Here is a 15,937-nt window from a genome sequence, read left to right on the forward strand (position 1 = left end):
CACAGAAAGGTTGCTGACCCCTGCTCTAGATGATCCACACACTATGAGACGCCACTCCTCGAGTTCCTCCTCTAGAAAGTTTTGATGTGTGGTTCTGCTAGCACTGGATTTCAATAGTCTTCACTAACAGTCTCCATCAGCACACGCAAGGAGAAAACACAGCAAACTAGGCTGACCAATCACACTTCTTGCGGTCTTAAGTGGTAGCTTCAACGTCACTGTAGCCTCAGCATAAAACATAAAAAGTATTGTTCCTCGCATACCACAGCTCTGCAAGTCTATCGTAAAACTGGAAAGCTCATAGAGAAAAACCATCATTGTAGATATAGTTCATGTGTTAAACATAAGGTGGACATAGGAGATATGCTTCTGTAGGTGCACAGCAGTAAAATAAAAGACTAATATAAGTGGCTGCAAATTAGTGTACCTGACGAACCTGAGGAGTGATGTACACACACACACTTCAAAAAAACTGGTGAATGGATTGCCCAGAAGCAAATGCTTTCAACCACTGATTTTGAGCTTTTCAAAAAGTTCTCCTGAGTAATACAAAGGTTCCAGTGTTAAGTGTGGAAGGGAAAACGTTTACAGATAGGCTGATATATGCTTGTAAATCCTCATGTAGTTTGCAACCAGCAAAGCTAAGATTTTCTCTCTTTGCATTCTGTCCAGGGCCCTGCGATGGACTGGCGACCTGTCCAGGGTGTACCACACCTTTCGCCCACTGTCAGCTGGGATTGGCTCCAGCCCCCCCGCGACCCTGTACGCAGGATAAGCTGTTGACAATGGATGGATGGATGGATGCATTCTGTCCAGTTATCAAACAAAAGATACAAAGAAATGGCAAAGGCAGGACCTGTATTTGGGGAAAAAATGTATTTGCAATTTTTTGGACAGATATTGAGATTACGATTCGATTTGAAATTTTTTTTACTGAAGTTTTGCTAAAGTTTAATATACACTGCCTCTATTTTTGATGGAAGCAGCACAGAGCAGATGAACCAGGCAGGAAGTCAGACACAGACAGCATAGAGGATCCAGTTGATTTTCAAAATAAAACACCCTTTGGAGACACCCGATCGTACATCAACAATAATCACAGTTAAACAGACAAAAGAAAGAAAAATTTAACTAGTAGCACAAAAATCAAGGACAACATAACAAATAAACAAAATCTGAACAAGTCAGCAAAATCAGACGCTGCCGCCATTATCCCACGTTTTCCAGTTTCGATTGTTGTAACAGAAGGCGCATGGCGCTTGTGATTGGAAAGCAAATCTGTCACCTAAAGATGACAACAGCATGAATCTGTGACTGAATGACTGTTTAAAACAGATCTGATTCGCTGTTTAATTAACCTACATTTTAATCGCTGTCTTCATAATTAGCTAATCACATTTCGATTATCGCAATTTTGATTTGAAAACGATTAATCGTTAAGCCCTAAACACATTACCGTTTCAACACTACTGTGTCTTCATCAGAGTCTAAATGGACACAAATCTGTCTTGACCTTTTAACTATAAGTGAGGTCTGTGCTCTTTTGTTGGTTTGTTCCTGACATGTGGTTAGGGGTCCAGCACCTTGACATGGACAAATAAAGTTATTACTACGGCTACTCACACCTTATGATTCATTTTCCAGATTTAAAACCCTTGTTCAACCAATTATCCGGTGACAAAGTTTCTTTGCCTCATGTCCATAATTCTGACTCTGATAAGACACAGTAGTGTCGAAACGTCTTATTGCACTATTGAAAGCTGCCAATTAATTGCAAGCCCCAGTCCCTTTTGTCCTCTAGAAATTTTCTGTCCTCAAAATGAGAAGCACCTGATTCAGCTGCATTTTGTTTGAAGATGTGTGGAGAACCCTGTTTCTACTATAGGAATTTCCATGTGGATGGAAGTCAAGGTCATGCCTGGGTGAGATCAGGTATCCTGTCGAACAACTAAGGTAGGCAGGCACAGAGCGTGAATGTTGTTCCCCAGTTTAACCACATTCTTCTACAGGCAGCGTGTGATGGACAGAGTGGATCAGCAGGGTCCCTAGTTCACCTCATTAAGTCCTCCCTTCAATATGTTCCTCCCTCCGAGATGGAAATTAAGCATCATTCTCCAGCTGACACGGTGGATTCTACATAACCCACAGCTAATTTTACAGTTTTTTTGTGCGGGGGCTGTGCCATCGGTGTGTGAATGTGATGTAGTGTCAAGCCCTTTGAGTGGTCAGAAGACAAGAAAGGGACTATACAAGTACAGTCCATTTACGATTAGAGTTTAGTTCCTTATCGTCTTTGTTTGTACAAGAATCATACCTGTCAACATTAGTATTTGAAAATAAGGGAAATAATAAGGGAAGTTTTCAGGCAACCTTGTCCTTATATATATATTGTTTTTTTATATAATATTCTACTAAACAATAGTATAATGTTAATTTCATAGTATAGGCTATATACAATGTTAATATTATCTATAGTATACATATATATTAAGTACAATATACTATATACATTATAATTTCAGATGTAGTTCACCACTAGGCCTAATATTATTACAGTTTCAACAGTTTCATTTTTGTGAGTTGTTTATATTCACTAAATCCTTGTGCAGGAAGCACAGTCTACATTGGTCGCTAATTTATTAATGCTAAGTAGGCCTACTAACTCAATAATCATAACCGTTCATGCAAATGAATTATGTAGGTTGCAGTCTTTACTTGCACTCGCATTTTTCAGGTTCTATTTTTTGGGCAATATACCAGTTAAATACTGTGTAGAGCAATGCATAATCCATCATGAACCCCTCGCGCTGCTGTTCTTCTTGTTTTATTGGTGGGTGCCATTGACTTCCCGTCACAGCTAATGTTCTACATACTGCTCGCAGTATTTTTTTCACTTAGGGTTAAAAATACGGGATAGAACGGTAAAATACGTGAGAATCCTGGGAAAAGGGGGAGGGTTGACAGGTATGACAAGAAATGACTGAGGGCTTGCCTTGACTGGATCATCACCTTCACAATGAGCAGAACCTTAAAAAAAATCAACTTTAACAACAGTTCTTACATACAGAATACTGTAAGTTTCAAATCTCAAACACTTTGAGTATCAACAAAATTCTGTCAGTCACATTGAGTATTAAAATGTTGTACTAAAAGCTGGCATCAGTTGCTTCTTGCTTGGTTAGATTTTCAGGGTTGTTAACTTAGATCAGAAATCTTTTTTTTCCCCAAATACACGTTCTAAACACGTGACCTGCTAGAGTCGACTATAGACTAGTTTACCACCACCCTTCATAACATCAGCACCAAATACACACCACCAGACACACAGAAGCAGTTGCACCTACGTTCTCACTGTTGTGGTCGGCCTCGCTGGGACACCCGAACAGCTCTCGCCGCAGCAGATTGCCATCGTACTCCAAAAAGGTTAGATAGAGATTCCGGAAAAACTCCACATGCTTGTTCTTCACTCGCAGCTTCTTGGGAGAATTCCAGTGGATCACCTGTGCAGAAGAAAAGAAGAGCAGGGAAAAAGGTTATCAGGGTTTGTTGTATTTTCATGCTCAGATAATTCTATTGTAATGTACAGACCAGTCAACCAATCGCACTGCACCAAACTGCCTGATCCTGGGATTTGAGCCACTGTCATTCTAGTACCAAGTATTTTTCCCAGAGTTTTTACTGAGCCTTTGAAGAAAAAGCATTTCAGACATTCAAACACTGGCAATTATACCGGGCCAGAATCTGTATCAAGCATCTCCCAATTTATTTTAGTACTTACATTCTGAAGATTAACTCAGAAAATATCTACCTACATCAAAGAAGGACATGAACCTCTCATGTTATAAAGTTTCCTACAACCACATGCAGTAAGAATGAACTATGATTATTATTTTTCTGGACACTTTTTTTTATTTCAGGTACTTCCACATACTACAGAGAGAAAGTGTTTTTGCCTTTTAAAAACATTTATTTACTTTGTGATTAAAATTCTTGAATGAATTACATTAATTCGTGAATTACAGACGCACCTAGCTAAGCAAGCTAGCTAGGTCCACACACGGTTGTTAGCTCCACCATCTCATCCAAATGTGGTGGAGTATACTATTCTGTATCTGTCCTTCCTTATCCTTGCATCTGTCCTTCCCCCACCTACAGAGATCAGAGTGTCCATGTCCATATGTGGATATTTTATTGAGTATTGGTCAAAAAGCTGCATCTGTCTGTTAACATTACAGACAGAGAGGAGAGACAGTCTGACTTTGTTTTTGGAGAGTCACCTTTGGCTTACTTTAGCTCAGCAAATGATCCTAATGTGATCTGGGGAACCCTGTTTTATTACCTTTGAAGACGTAAATTCCTTCACATACGTCACATAGTCCTTTCAGTGCTAACATCACACCTGCTATATCAATGTCTTCACTACTAACTCTGACAGTGCTTGCACCTCAACTGTCACTTCAAATACTTTCAGTACTTCAACTTCCGCCATTAACCCCATAAAATAAGATTTCAGGCTCCACAGACTGAAATTTGGAACATTCCAGTAAACGTTGCTGACATGTGATGAAGAAAATAGCATCCCATGTGGATGTCTGGCAGGCCTCTCAATAAAAGGCCTGCAAAGAGCTCCTCTGCTTCAGTTAATCTAATCTAATCAGTTTCCAGCAGCTGAGCTAAATAGTGCTGTCATCTTGGGTTTGTGGTCTCTAATTGTAATTCATTTTTCTTTATAATGATGTTTTCTGCATCAAACGTGAATGCCTCAACACGAACAGTTTGTTACATGACTTGGCCGTTGGTCTGCTCTCACTGAGTCATGTCCGCTCAGGCAATTTAACGACAACATCAAGGATCATCCATCCATAACCACTTAAATGTTAATATTTTGATATCAACTCATTTGAAAGGCATCCTGATTTATTCTTAGAGAAATTATATTAAATGAGCTATGACACTGACAAAGCCTTTAAAAGAGGTGTTAAAAGGCTCCTAATCGCTGCTACTTTAGGTGCATTTCCTTGGTGGAAAAACAGCTGACAATGGACGAACGTATTATCTGATTAATCAGCATAAAGCCTTTGAACAATATCTTTGAAGTTTACAGTATGTTCTTTGTAGGCCTATACATTCTGGATAATTTTCCACCTACTGGGAACTCCTCCCAGGCTTGGATAGCTCTGCACATCTACTGAAATGAGGAAAGGACAGTGTATTTTCAAGGCTAACAAGATTCACAATGCTTTTATAATTACTCGGACTGCCGAGTAGAACCAACTGTGTGTCACTTTGAATGTGGGACTGGCTTGAGACTCTTGATGAATGCAGGTCAGGTCTTGTGTGTCTGAAGTGAGTGTGAGCACAGTGAGGGCAGCAGGGTTTCACCTTGAGGTCCGACACGTCTTTGTAGCACTTCTCAGAGCGGGTGTGGTCGGACAGCTGGACGTTCCAGAAGCACGGCAGCTGGTGAACCAGGAACGGGTTCTGTTTGATCACCGCGTTGAAGATGTCCTGCAGACACACACGTGCACACACACTGACTGAGCCTTATGTTTTGCCTTATGTTTCATCATTTGCAGACCTGCACCACAGAGTCTAAAGTGACCCTGCTGCTTGTTTATTCCATGACCACACAAAGTTGAATTTAATCTTCCCTGCTTGTTGCATGGATTTTAAACTCAAGACCAATTTAACAAGCACAGTGAAACAATGGATATCAAAAACATCTAAATTGTAACAGCTGCCTCAACCAAAAATGTATTAATCAGCCCCAGATTTTACAGAAGATGCCAGAGAGAACAAAGAGAACCAATTGAAGTGACCACACTACGCCTGTTTTACACCTCGATTTTACCAGGCACGAGTGTTTTTCTTCCCCAGTTTTTTGTTTTAGGCTGCATAGTTACAGGGTGTTTTATTTTGAAAATTGACTGGATACTCTATGCCAGTGGTCGGCTATAGGCGGACCAGATATTATTGCTGGCAGGCCAGCTTTGGCCCGTGGCCAGATTACTTTAATAGCAGCAAAAACATTCTAGCAGCTGGTGCTGAAAAAGCTCTCAGTCATTACTGCAAAAGTAACTCTCATAATCACTTCCTCTTAAGTGATTGTCCTACAAAATAAAAGTGCGACAAGAGATGACATGAAAAACGTTTGGCCCGATGCCAGACTTATTTGCAGACCCCTGCTCCATGCCGTTTCCTTGTCTGACTTCCTGACAGGTTTGATCTGCTCTTGTTGCTTCCATCAGAAATAGACTAGTCGTATATTCTCAGCAGAGCAGAGCTGAGAGCCGAATGAAAATTTTCATAAACAATTAAAATGTGTTTATTGCTGAAAAACAACAACACTCCTACTCTCCCTGACTATACATTAATAGTATCCATGATACAGATTAAAAGGGGAAATAACAGATCATGAAAACAATAACAATTACTGTGGTTAGTTTGTTAATAAAAGTACAACTGAAAAAAAATCCACTATTTTTAACTCAAAACAAATGAAATCTAAAATGTAGGAATATTGAATCAAATTATCTTATTCAATTTCCTCAGCACCACCAGCAGTGGAGGTGGGAAGAATTACTGTAACACATTCTCATCAGATGTTACTGGAGAGCAGTAGTGGTAGTATAGCAATCCTGACCCCTCTGTCTTGTTAGTGTTTATGTCTACAGATACTCTTTAATTCCTTATGTATGTGTAATCACACTCATAAAGCTGAATACCTCAAATCGCTTTGAGGAAATGTACTTTGGTGACATCTGAGAGATTTTTTAACTTTGAAGTCTTTGTGGGTTGACAAGAGTCTCAGTGGCAGATTCCAGTTTCCTAATGGGAGACATAAAAACTGTAACAACTATAGCCACATAATGAAGGCTGCGATAAAGACGGCTGACAGTCCATTGGAGGAGTTCATACAGGATAAGGCAGATGGAATACTTTCCAAAGCCCCATTCATTTTCCAAACTGCATACCTTGCGGGACTTTACTTAATGAAGGTTTAATTAAAATCTCATAAACGCACCTCTCATCTAGATGAGCTCTGAATATCTCTGAGATAATGGAGAGCCTTCACCAAGGTCTCACTGTCTGTTATTACTATGTTAGATATAGAACACTGCACTACTTAAGATAACAGCTATTTATGACCTTCAGGAAATGTCTACACTCAGGTGTGAAGGTACCATAACTCAAATCAAGCCTTTGACATGTAACAGTGTGTTCTGTTGCACTTTGAGATGAAAATGGAGGCAAAAGATATATGTGGCTCAGGGATTTTGTGATGTTGTGGGTACCTTGCAAAAGATCGAAAGAACATAAATTTTCTTTGCACTACATTTCTCTGTGCTGCTGTGTCAATTTGAATCTCCACCACAGGGGATCAATTAAGGAACATCTATCTATGTATTTAACAGTGGCACAACCCAAAATACATCCACCAGCAGCAGATCTACTGTAGAGATTTTCAGTTCAACTGTATTATGATCAAGGATTTTAAGTAAATTCTCCGTATTTGTATAGCGCCTTTCTAGTCTTTGCGACCACTCAAAGCGCTTTTACACTACATCTGCATTCACCATTCATACACATTCATACACTGAGCCTAAGTGCTCAAACGGAAACTAACATTCACACATTCATACACTGAGCCTAAGTGCTCAAACAGAAACTAACATTCACACATTCATACACTGGTGGATGGTTCAGTATCTTGCCCAAGGACACTTCGACATGCAGCCTAGAGGAGCCGGGAACGGCTAATCTTTCGATTAACAGGCAACCCGCTCTACATCCTGAGCCATAGATCTCGGCTGTACTTGGGCTATGGTTAGAAGTCTATTAAACTTTTACTGACAGCCCAAATTTAGCTGTGTTTTAGCCTAGTATGAGAATGGATGGCAGTTAGCTGTATATTAGACAGTTTCCCCCATACCTCAGTTGGTAACTGCAGCATTTGTTATCAGACCCAGTTAAGACCTCAGTAAAAAGTGATTGCAATAGCCATTATTTTGGTGTCTATTAGATTTACCTAATGTATATGTCAGTAGCAATCTAATTGATGGCTAGGCTGTACTTATGGGCTATGGTTAGACATCTGCTAAACTTCAACAGACTGCTCATCTTTAGCCTGTTTTAGACTATTAGACGTCTTTTAAACACGAAATTACTTCCTGGGGTATGACACCCAATTTCTGTTGGTTCAGTTTCTACTGTTCCTGTATCAAAATGTTAAAATACAACTTCACATTCTTCCTATGTTGTTAATTAAAGGAGATTATTATTATTATTAAACTGCTTTTCCAGTCCTATATTGTAGTTCTGTGACTCCTTTAGCAGCTTAGCATGATTCAAAGTTCAGAAAAATAATTTTCTATCTTATGCTGGCTTCACCCTGAGCCATGGTTCTGCTCGAGGTTTCTGCCTCTTAAAAGGAAGTTTTTCCTTGCCTCTGTCGCCTAGTGCTGCTCTTGGTGGGAACTGTTGGGCTTCTGTAAATAGCATCATAGAGTATGGTCTAGACCTGCTCTTTTATGAAAAGCGCTGTGAGATAACTGTTGTTGTGATTTGGCGCTATATAAATAAAATTGAATTGAATTGAAAATTGAATTCATGTAGGCCTTCATTTCAGCCTCAGTCTGAAACAAGCTGTAGATGTTCTTGTCTCTTTAAGTCCCCCCCACAAAAGCCCACTGTCTTCTGATTGGCCAAGACCTGAAGCATTATACCAGACTGTTGTTGTCGCTGAGCGGTACAGACAGAGTGACTATTACCATGCGGAGCAAATGAACATATATGGAACACCAGCTCCGTCTGGCTCTGTATGTTGTAGAATGGAGCAGTTGGTAGAAAAAGCTGATGAAAACAGAGCGTTCAGAACAGGAGGAAACCTGAGGGTTTTGCTCACAGGGATGTCTTTTCAAGTAATTTTACCTCATTATTTGAAGCTTTGGCCATGTTTAACATGAACATCCAACACTGTAACATTTTAGATAAGTCATAAAATGTGGAATAATAGGTCTCCTTTAAACCTCACATATGAAATAGTTTACATTAGATTTTGCAAAGTCATTTCCTTTGCTCTTTGTCTTGTGATTTCACAGTGCTAGGTACTGTAACTCCAGTCTCTTGGAATATGGGAGTACTAGGTCAGTTTGACGCTGTCACTTAACTCTTTTAGTGCCATCCTTGAATCCTGGCGGGGCCTACTGTGTGACCCAAAGGCCATGTGGACATCATTCTTTCAACAATAAAAGATAGAAAATGTTCATTAGCATCCATGTTGACTCACGCTACAGGAAGACTTGACATGTTTCCCAGTATTTCCCATGAGACGCAACAATTTAATACCGCAGGGAGAAATGCTCTGACATATGATATGACGTCATCATGCCTTGCTAAACTGCTGGACACATTAATGACTATATTCCTGAGAACAATAAGGGGATACACAATCCCTTTGGAGTTGATGTGGAAGGCATGACGTTGCCAAGCAACAAGGAAGCTCAGCTGGTTGAGGTTTTATGTGACAGCATGCTGAAAAGGAAATTCCCTGAAGTGAGCTTCTCAGTTTTGGTGTATTGTGATGACTGAGTATCCATCAAAACAAACTAATTTAAAAGGTAGTCAGACCAACAAACTTTATTTGTACGTTGCCTTGATAAGTAAAGTTATTTAATGGCTAGTGGGTGTCGAAACTGCAAATTGGGCGGTGCTTCACTGGGGATTGTCCATTTTCAACATGGAGGCTGAGTCGGACACTTCCTCATATTAGAGCGAAACAGTACACTCAAATATGTTTCTGAAAACATCTGAAGAGAGAAATGGACAATCCAGTAACATATTTTTGATTAATATTTGATCAGCACTGTTTAGTTTTACCGTTTGTTGTGAGTTTTGTGAGCCTGAAGCATTGCTTTGGACAGGCTCACTTGCATAAAGTTGAGAGCGAGTCGTGTTGATGCAAATTCAGATAAGGAGAATGGTGAGTCAACTCGCCGCAGCGTAGAAAATGAATAGAATTCGTCTCCTTGACATCCGTCAACGGATCCGGTGTGTCTCCAGCTAAGTATGCAAGGTTTGAATTGGCCTCCTAAACTTTATTTTTTCGTTCTTCTTCTACTACCTCTGTCAGTTTTCATTTGTAAAAACGAGTGCAACACCATGAAAGCCTTTGACGAGAGAGTGTCTGAAAGTATGCGCTGTTATCCCGATTTGTATGATTCACGGGGCCGACACAACAGAGACAAAAGAACAGAGTTATTGAAGAGAGATCAGGGAGGCGGCGAGATGCAGCCTGGAGGAGGCTGTGATGGCAGGTTTTTCACCCAGCATTCCGATGTGGCCATTTAGAACAGGCAGAAACACTTAGACGTGGTCGGATGACACGTTGTACAAAGCAGCTTGTTTGAAGCAAACAGAACCCTTTCCTGTAGCTTAATTTAACAGCAAAAATTCAGGAAGCAATCACAGAACGGGTATGTTACTGTTTATATTATGTGATGTGAAATGGCAAATTTTGCCAAAGGGTGGCAAATTTGCATGTCTGAGGAATGAGGATGTGTGTGAGTGTGTTTTACCTGGTCTGCCAAGGAGGTGGACAGCATGCTCATTAGTTCCCTCTCCGCAGTCAACCTCCACATCTGCTCCCATCTCAGCTTCCGTAGACGATCCAGGAGAAGCAAAATCACCCCTGGAAAGCACACACATACACACGTACAGACAGAGATATGGTAGCTTAAGAAAGAGAGAGATTGCTATCTAGCTCCCTGGAAAAGGTGATAAAGTCCCATCATGAGGCTCTGAATCACAGCCTTGTGTTTTCTGAGATAAAGCTGTAGACTTTAAGCTTAAAGACAGACCGAGGCTGGACGCAGAAAAAGTCCTCTTGGAAACAAACCATTCTTAGAAGCTCATGTGCTTCTTTTCTTTGCTAACTTTCTGCCCCAAAAAACAGGAAATCTAAAACAAAAACTTCTTCTCGGTTCCCTGGCTAATAAAAGAAATCTTCCTGGCTTTACAAACAAAATCAAGCAGCCAATTTTCAGAGGGAGAGAGATGGTGGATATGTTTTTGTTCCGGATGAGAACAAACAAACTTCTTTCACACCCTGCTGTGCTCTATCTGTTGCCACAGCCACAAAGCTTGGAGGCTTTCTGTCAAATTGCTGTTCTGTGTAAATGTGACACATGCCTTTCTATTTCTGAGACGTGCCGTTCAGTCACACTGACAGGAAGTTTAAGAGCAGAACACTGAATCCTTACAGCACAGACGTGTTCAGGTGAGTTTGACACGGCTCCCACTGAAATGCGCCTGCTATGAAATTCACTGCAGCGGGTGGTGCTGTTTGTTTTGGGTTGTAGTCAACAGAACGATTATCCCACAGCTCCAAACAGCACAGAGAGAGCTATAAGTCTCCCGAAGGGAAAGCCCTGCTGAATTTATAGGCAGAGGATAATAATACAAGGTGTAATGGAATCCAATCAATTCCACTATCAGCTGCTCGGAGGCTCTGTGAAATTACATCCAACACCTTTTTTGAAAATGTTTTTCCCCTACAACGTTCAACAAGGCAGGTGGATGGCTTGTATATTTCATCAATGTCTGTGCAAACGCACTAATTTCTTCCAAGGAAAGGACACTGCCTCACTGCGGCACACTCTTAACTTTCACAGGACTCTGAAATGTGGAGAATGAAAATAATAATACTTGGAAGCAATCGAATGTTTTCCTATTACCGTAAATTAAAATAACCTCAGATGGCTGAAATAACAATGCCAAATTATATTCCCAGAGAGAGCTCAATCAAATTAAATCAATACTACATACCAATAATACAGGGCAGTGTGTACTATACAAATTGTCACAGTAGGAGAGGGCAATATGTATACAATGTTTGTATACGTGTGATCTTATAGCGAGATAGCAATATTGTAATTTAGTACATTTTCTAGCAAATCTATTGAGAAACCTGTTTACTGCTACAGTAACCCGACAGGCGTGTTTGTTTTAGTCATCTGAAATTCTACTGCCATAAAACAGTCCTGCTCATTGATTTGCAACATTGCCCACGACAGCCTGATACCTCAGCTCCTTCAGTACAAACAATCTGGTAAAATCTCTCTGACTTGACAAATAGATACTGTCTCATGGTGTTTATGTGTTCATGTTGGCAAACCTTCTATACTGTTTTTACATTTTTGTACACAAGGATAAAGTACTTTAAGATTTTGCGCTAGCAGGAAACGAAGCACAATTTAAGCAGACACAATCAAACTGGGATTTTTGGAATACCGCTGCTAAGTGGATGCTGTGTAGGGTTAATACATCGATTGTCCACTGACTGTGTCGGCGTCGTGTTTCAAAGGAAGTGTTTCAGAATCAGAATGCCTCTCAGCAATCTGTTGTTCAGCAGACACATTTCCAATGTGTTTTTGAGTTTGCTCGCATTTTTTGTATTTTACAAGGTTATTGAAAACATGTTTTCAAGCTTATTCATGCTTGATGTGGTAACACAGGCTGTACTGGTTTTAATGACACATACACAGCACGTTGTCTGATCTGTACTTTGTAACTGCATTTCCTGAATAGTGAATATTAGTAGAAGGAAAACAGCATTTCATCTCTAGCTTCACATGAGAAGTGACAGCAACAAACAAGAAAACTAGTTTTGCTGTATGCTGTATGCTGCATGCTTGTGACTTTCACAAGTGAATTTCACACTTTAAGGACACAAGTTGCTCTGGCAAAAATAGGTCTGGTGAGTAATATATAAAATTAAATTTAAAATCAGGGTTAAAAGACAATCAGGTGTGTGACCATAGTCTGTGAACTATTCAGAAACACCTGAAGAGTGCTTTGTTCCATGTTTCATGTTTTTTAAATTGTTGTCCTTGTGAAAGATATCTTGTTATATGTGTGAGTACTGTTGTTCCTGTTGTTCTAAACTGCCACATTTACAGAAATGTTTATCAATGTGCACTGTCTCTGTAAACTTAAACTCTATAAATAAAATAAAATATGGTGGACATTGGCACAACATCAATGGCAGTAAAATGACTCCAGCAGCCACTACAGAGCCCAACGCAATGTCATTATTTTCACTATAACACATACAAACTCAAGTCCTGCTTAAAATGAAAGTATGTAGTATGCACACAATTTTACACACAATACATATGTTTTAAGTGTATCCCATGCACCATGCTAACATAACATGCTGTACTCACCAGTGTTGAAGCCTCTTCCCAGAGCTGGCCAGGGTCTATGGTTCTTCCACAGGTTCCCCAGGTACCAGTCACTCTGGTTCTCCACCAGACCCAGAACCTGCTGACCTGAGCACAGCAAACACGACACCGTTACTGCTTTTTCACCTTCTCTACGTCCATTCTTTTTCTCTGCAGCTTTAACTTATCCACTTCCTTGTATGTGTTATAGTCATATATTTGTTCTGGGAGTTTGGCTGAAGTAATGTGGTGGTTTTCAGAAAACGTTTTAATTTTCTTTTAATGTTGCATATTTTTATAATGTGATGTTCAAGGCATCCCATGAGTTATTTTATGATGAAACATTTTAATTTACTTCTTTTGGTGTGTACACTACGACAACCTGGCCGTTCTGCTCCAACATCAGACAGTGATTTAATTTTTTTCTTAATACTTTCACATATTTTCAAACACATTCACACCCAGAAAAAGGCTGTATACTTTTGTTTAAATAAGAAAACTGGTATGATCAATCCAAGTTAGTTTAAGAGTTATGTCAGCCTCGAGAGAAAGGGCTGTATAGAATAGAACAAAAATGTGACCAGATAAAGTAGGCCTAACAAACCACACAATGTTACTGTAAGACAAAAAACAACTTATATACAACACATTCCTAAATAAAAGTCAATATTAATTAATTCATATAAATAAGTCCTGAAGTCTCAAATAACTGGGGTAATGGGCAGCACATGGTCATTTTTTCATTTATTGTCAGCTGCATGGTTAAAAAAAGTTTCCCCGTACAATAAAATTCCACTTTTGCCTTCCACTGTGAATGACATTTAAAGGAAACACAAGGTATAAGAAAGTAGTGATAAAAGAAAATATATATAAAAGATACTTTAAAGGAATAAAGGCCGGTCCAAAAACACCGAAAAGTGTTGAGTTTGCAGTAACATCAAATTAAAACATGAGTAGACCATAAAACAGGGAGGCTTTATTAATAAAATATGACTAAACCAAAACTTAATCATTGGTTTTATCTCAGGATAAAGAGATAAGTGAGTCATGATCTCTAGCTAACTGCCTGTTCTTGACTTGCGCATGGTTTGGATTGTGTGCAGACAGAAATAGAGGTTGAAGGGGATCAGAGGCAGACACTACAGGGTCAACTGGCTCAACACAGAGCCAGCAGAAACATAATCCCTTCATAAAGTGGGCTTTTATGTCTGAGTCAACTACAAACCAGGAGAGGGCTTCAACTGCAATGGCACACCATTTGTGAGAAGCTCCAAACTGAATTTGAAACTTAGCTCATAAGAATTTAAAGTGTTTGAGACACTAGACAAAAGGTATTTAGAGGACAAGAAAGGAGGTGGAATGAAATAAAGAGGAGAGTTTCAGAAGACCAAGGGACGAGGGAGGGGGGGGGGGATGTACATGGGCATTAGGGAGGAGATATTATGGAAGACAAGCTAGGTAGAGATCAGGGTTGGATGGGCATTAAGGAGGAGATAGGATACTGGAGAGCGGGCATGGGTTTAGCACTGGTAGCTTTAATGAAGGCTGTAAGGAAGATTAATGAGAGTTTATTGGAGCAGGCAGCAGAGAGCGGGCAGCCTCTTTAGAAAGGCTGCAAAACAAAGACCACAGATTTGGCATCAAGGTGATGACTGTGCGGAACAATTAAAGCTAAAAAAAAAAAACACTGCTCCTTTTGGAGAGACTACACAGTGATTCTACTTTGGTCTGGGTTAATCAAAAATGTGCCTGTTTAATCTCATTGTCAGCAGTGGTGGGAAGAAAATTCTACTGCAGATCCCTTCTGTTTATATTCTACTCCATACTTTTACTGTAGTTAAACATTTTTATTGCAATTAAGCAATACCTGTGTGATTAATTACAATTAATGACATTTTAATCATTTTGGATGAACACTATTTGTGGACACCAAGACTGTATTTAACACCAGCAAAGTGTACTCAGAATTTTTAATTCCTCAAATCCAGGTAGAATAAAAGACAGTTAACTTCAATGTGGGTTGTATTTTTTTAAATTTTGGCTTTTGTCACAAACAGTTGTGATAACACAGAATTCACCATGTTCACTGCAGAGATCTTGGAAAACAGCGACATTGCAACATCAGATGAGTCAACAAACAGTCAGACAATCAGACAAACCAATAGTTCATCCAGATTATGTAACCACTTCATGTGGAAAATGAAAAGAAGCACCTGAAACATTCATAATAATAGTGTTCAACTACGGCAAGTACAGTAGGTCAAAGTTTAAAGAGGAAGCTGGATTGGAAACTGATGGATGTTTGCAATGGACACTTCTGATCATAATTTTATTAGATCACCGTTTTCTCATCCAAATAAGTTGACTGCTTGTTTTTCTTGATACATATGTCCTATTTTTTTCCCTAGATCTCAGAAATGAACTTGGTGAGTGAATATGCACACTGCATATGTGAAAACAGTTGTGCGCTTCAGAGGGAGCTGTGTAAATATCCTCAAGTGATGGCACCAGAGTCAGCGTCGATTGGGGCTGAAGACTGCAAGTTTGAAAATGACAGTAATCTGGGGGTGTGGAGTTAGAAAGAAGTGAGACCCCTGTAGCCCGCTCCTCAACTCTGCTTGAGGCTCCAGTTCTGCTGCATTGATTTCAACCATCTTTTTTTTTTTTTAACTGTCAATCAGGGCAGCCCGGTAGCTCACTTGGTATAGCGTGCC

The 15,937-nt window shown here is 39.8% G+C and overlaps 1 protein-coding gene across 1 annotated transcript; it reads right to left on the reverse strand.

Moving 5' to 3' along the window:
• Positions 1-3,344: 3,344 nt before the first annotated feature.
• Positions 3,345-13,331, reverse strand: LOC119903385 (LARGE xylosyl- and glucuronyltransferase 1-like; the record flags this gene model as incomplete). The annotated part of the gene is made up of 4 exons (XM_038719515.1): positions 3,345-3,500; positions 5,383-5,508; positions 10,578-10,690; positions 13,227-13,331. Coding segments are annotated over 4 exons (500 nt in total), but the record flags the coding sequence as incomplete, so codon positions are not given.
• Positions 13,332-15,937: the final 2,606 nt, after the last annotated feature.

This window comes from Micropterus salmoides, unplaced genomic scaffold, assembly GCF_014851395.1.
Source record: "Micropterus salmoides isolate LMB-PRFRI ecotype aquatic unplaced genomic scaffold, ASM1485139v1 Ms_hic_scaffold_1492, whole genome shotgun sequence".
In the NCBI taxonomy this organism is placed as follows: Eukaryota; Metazoa; Chordata; class Actinopteri; order Centrarchiformes; family Centrarchidae; genus Micropterus; species Micropterus salmoides.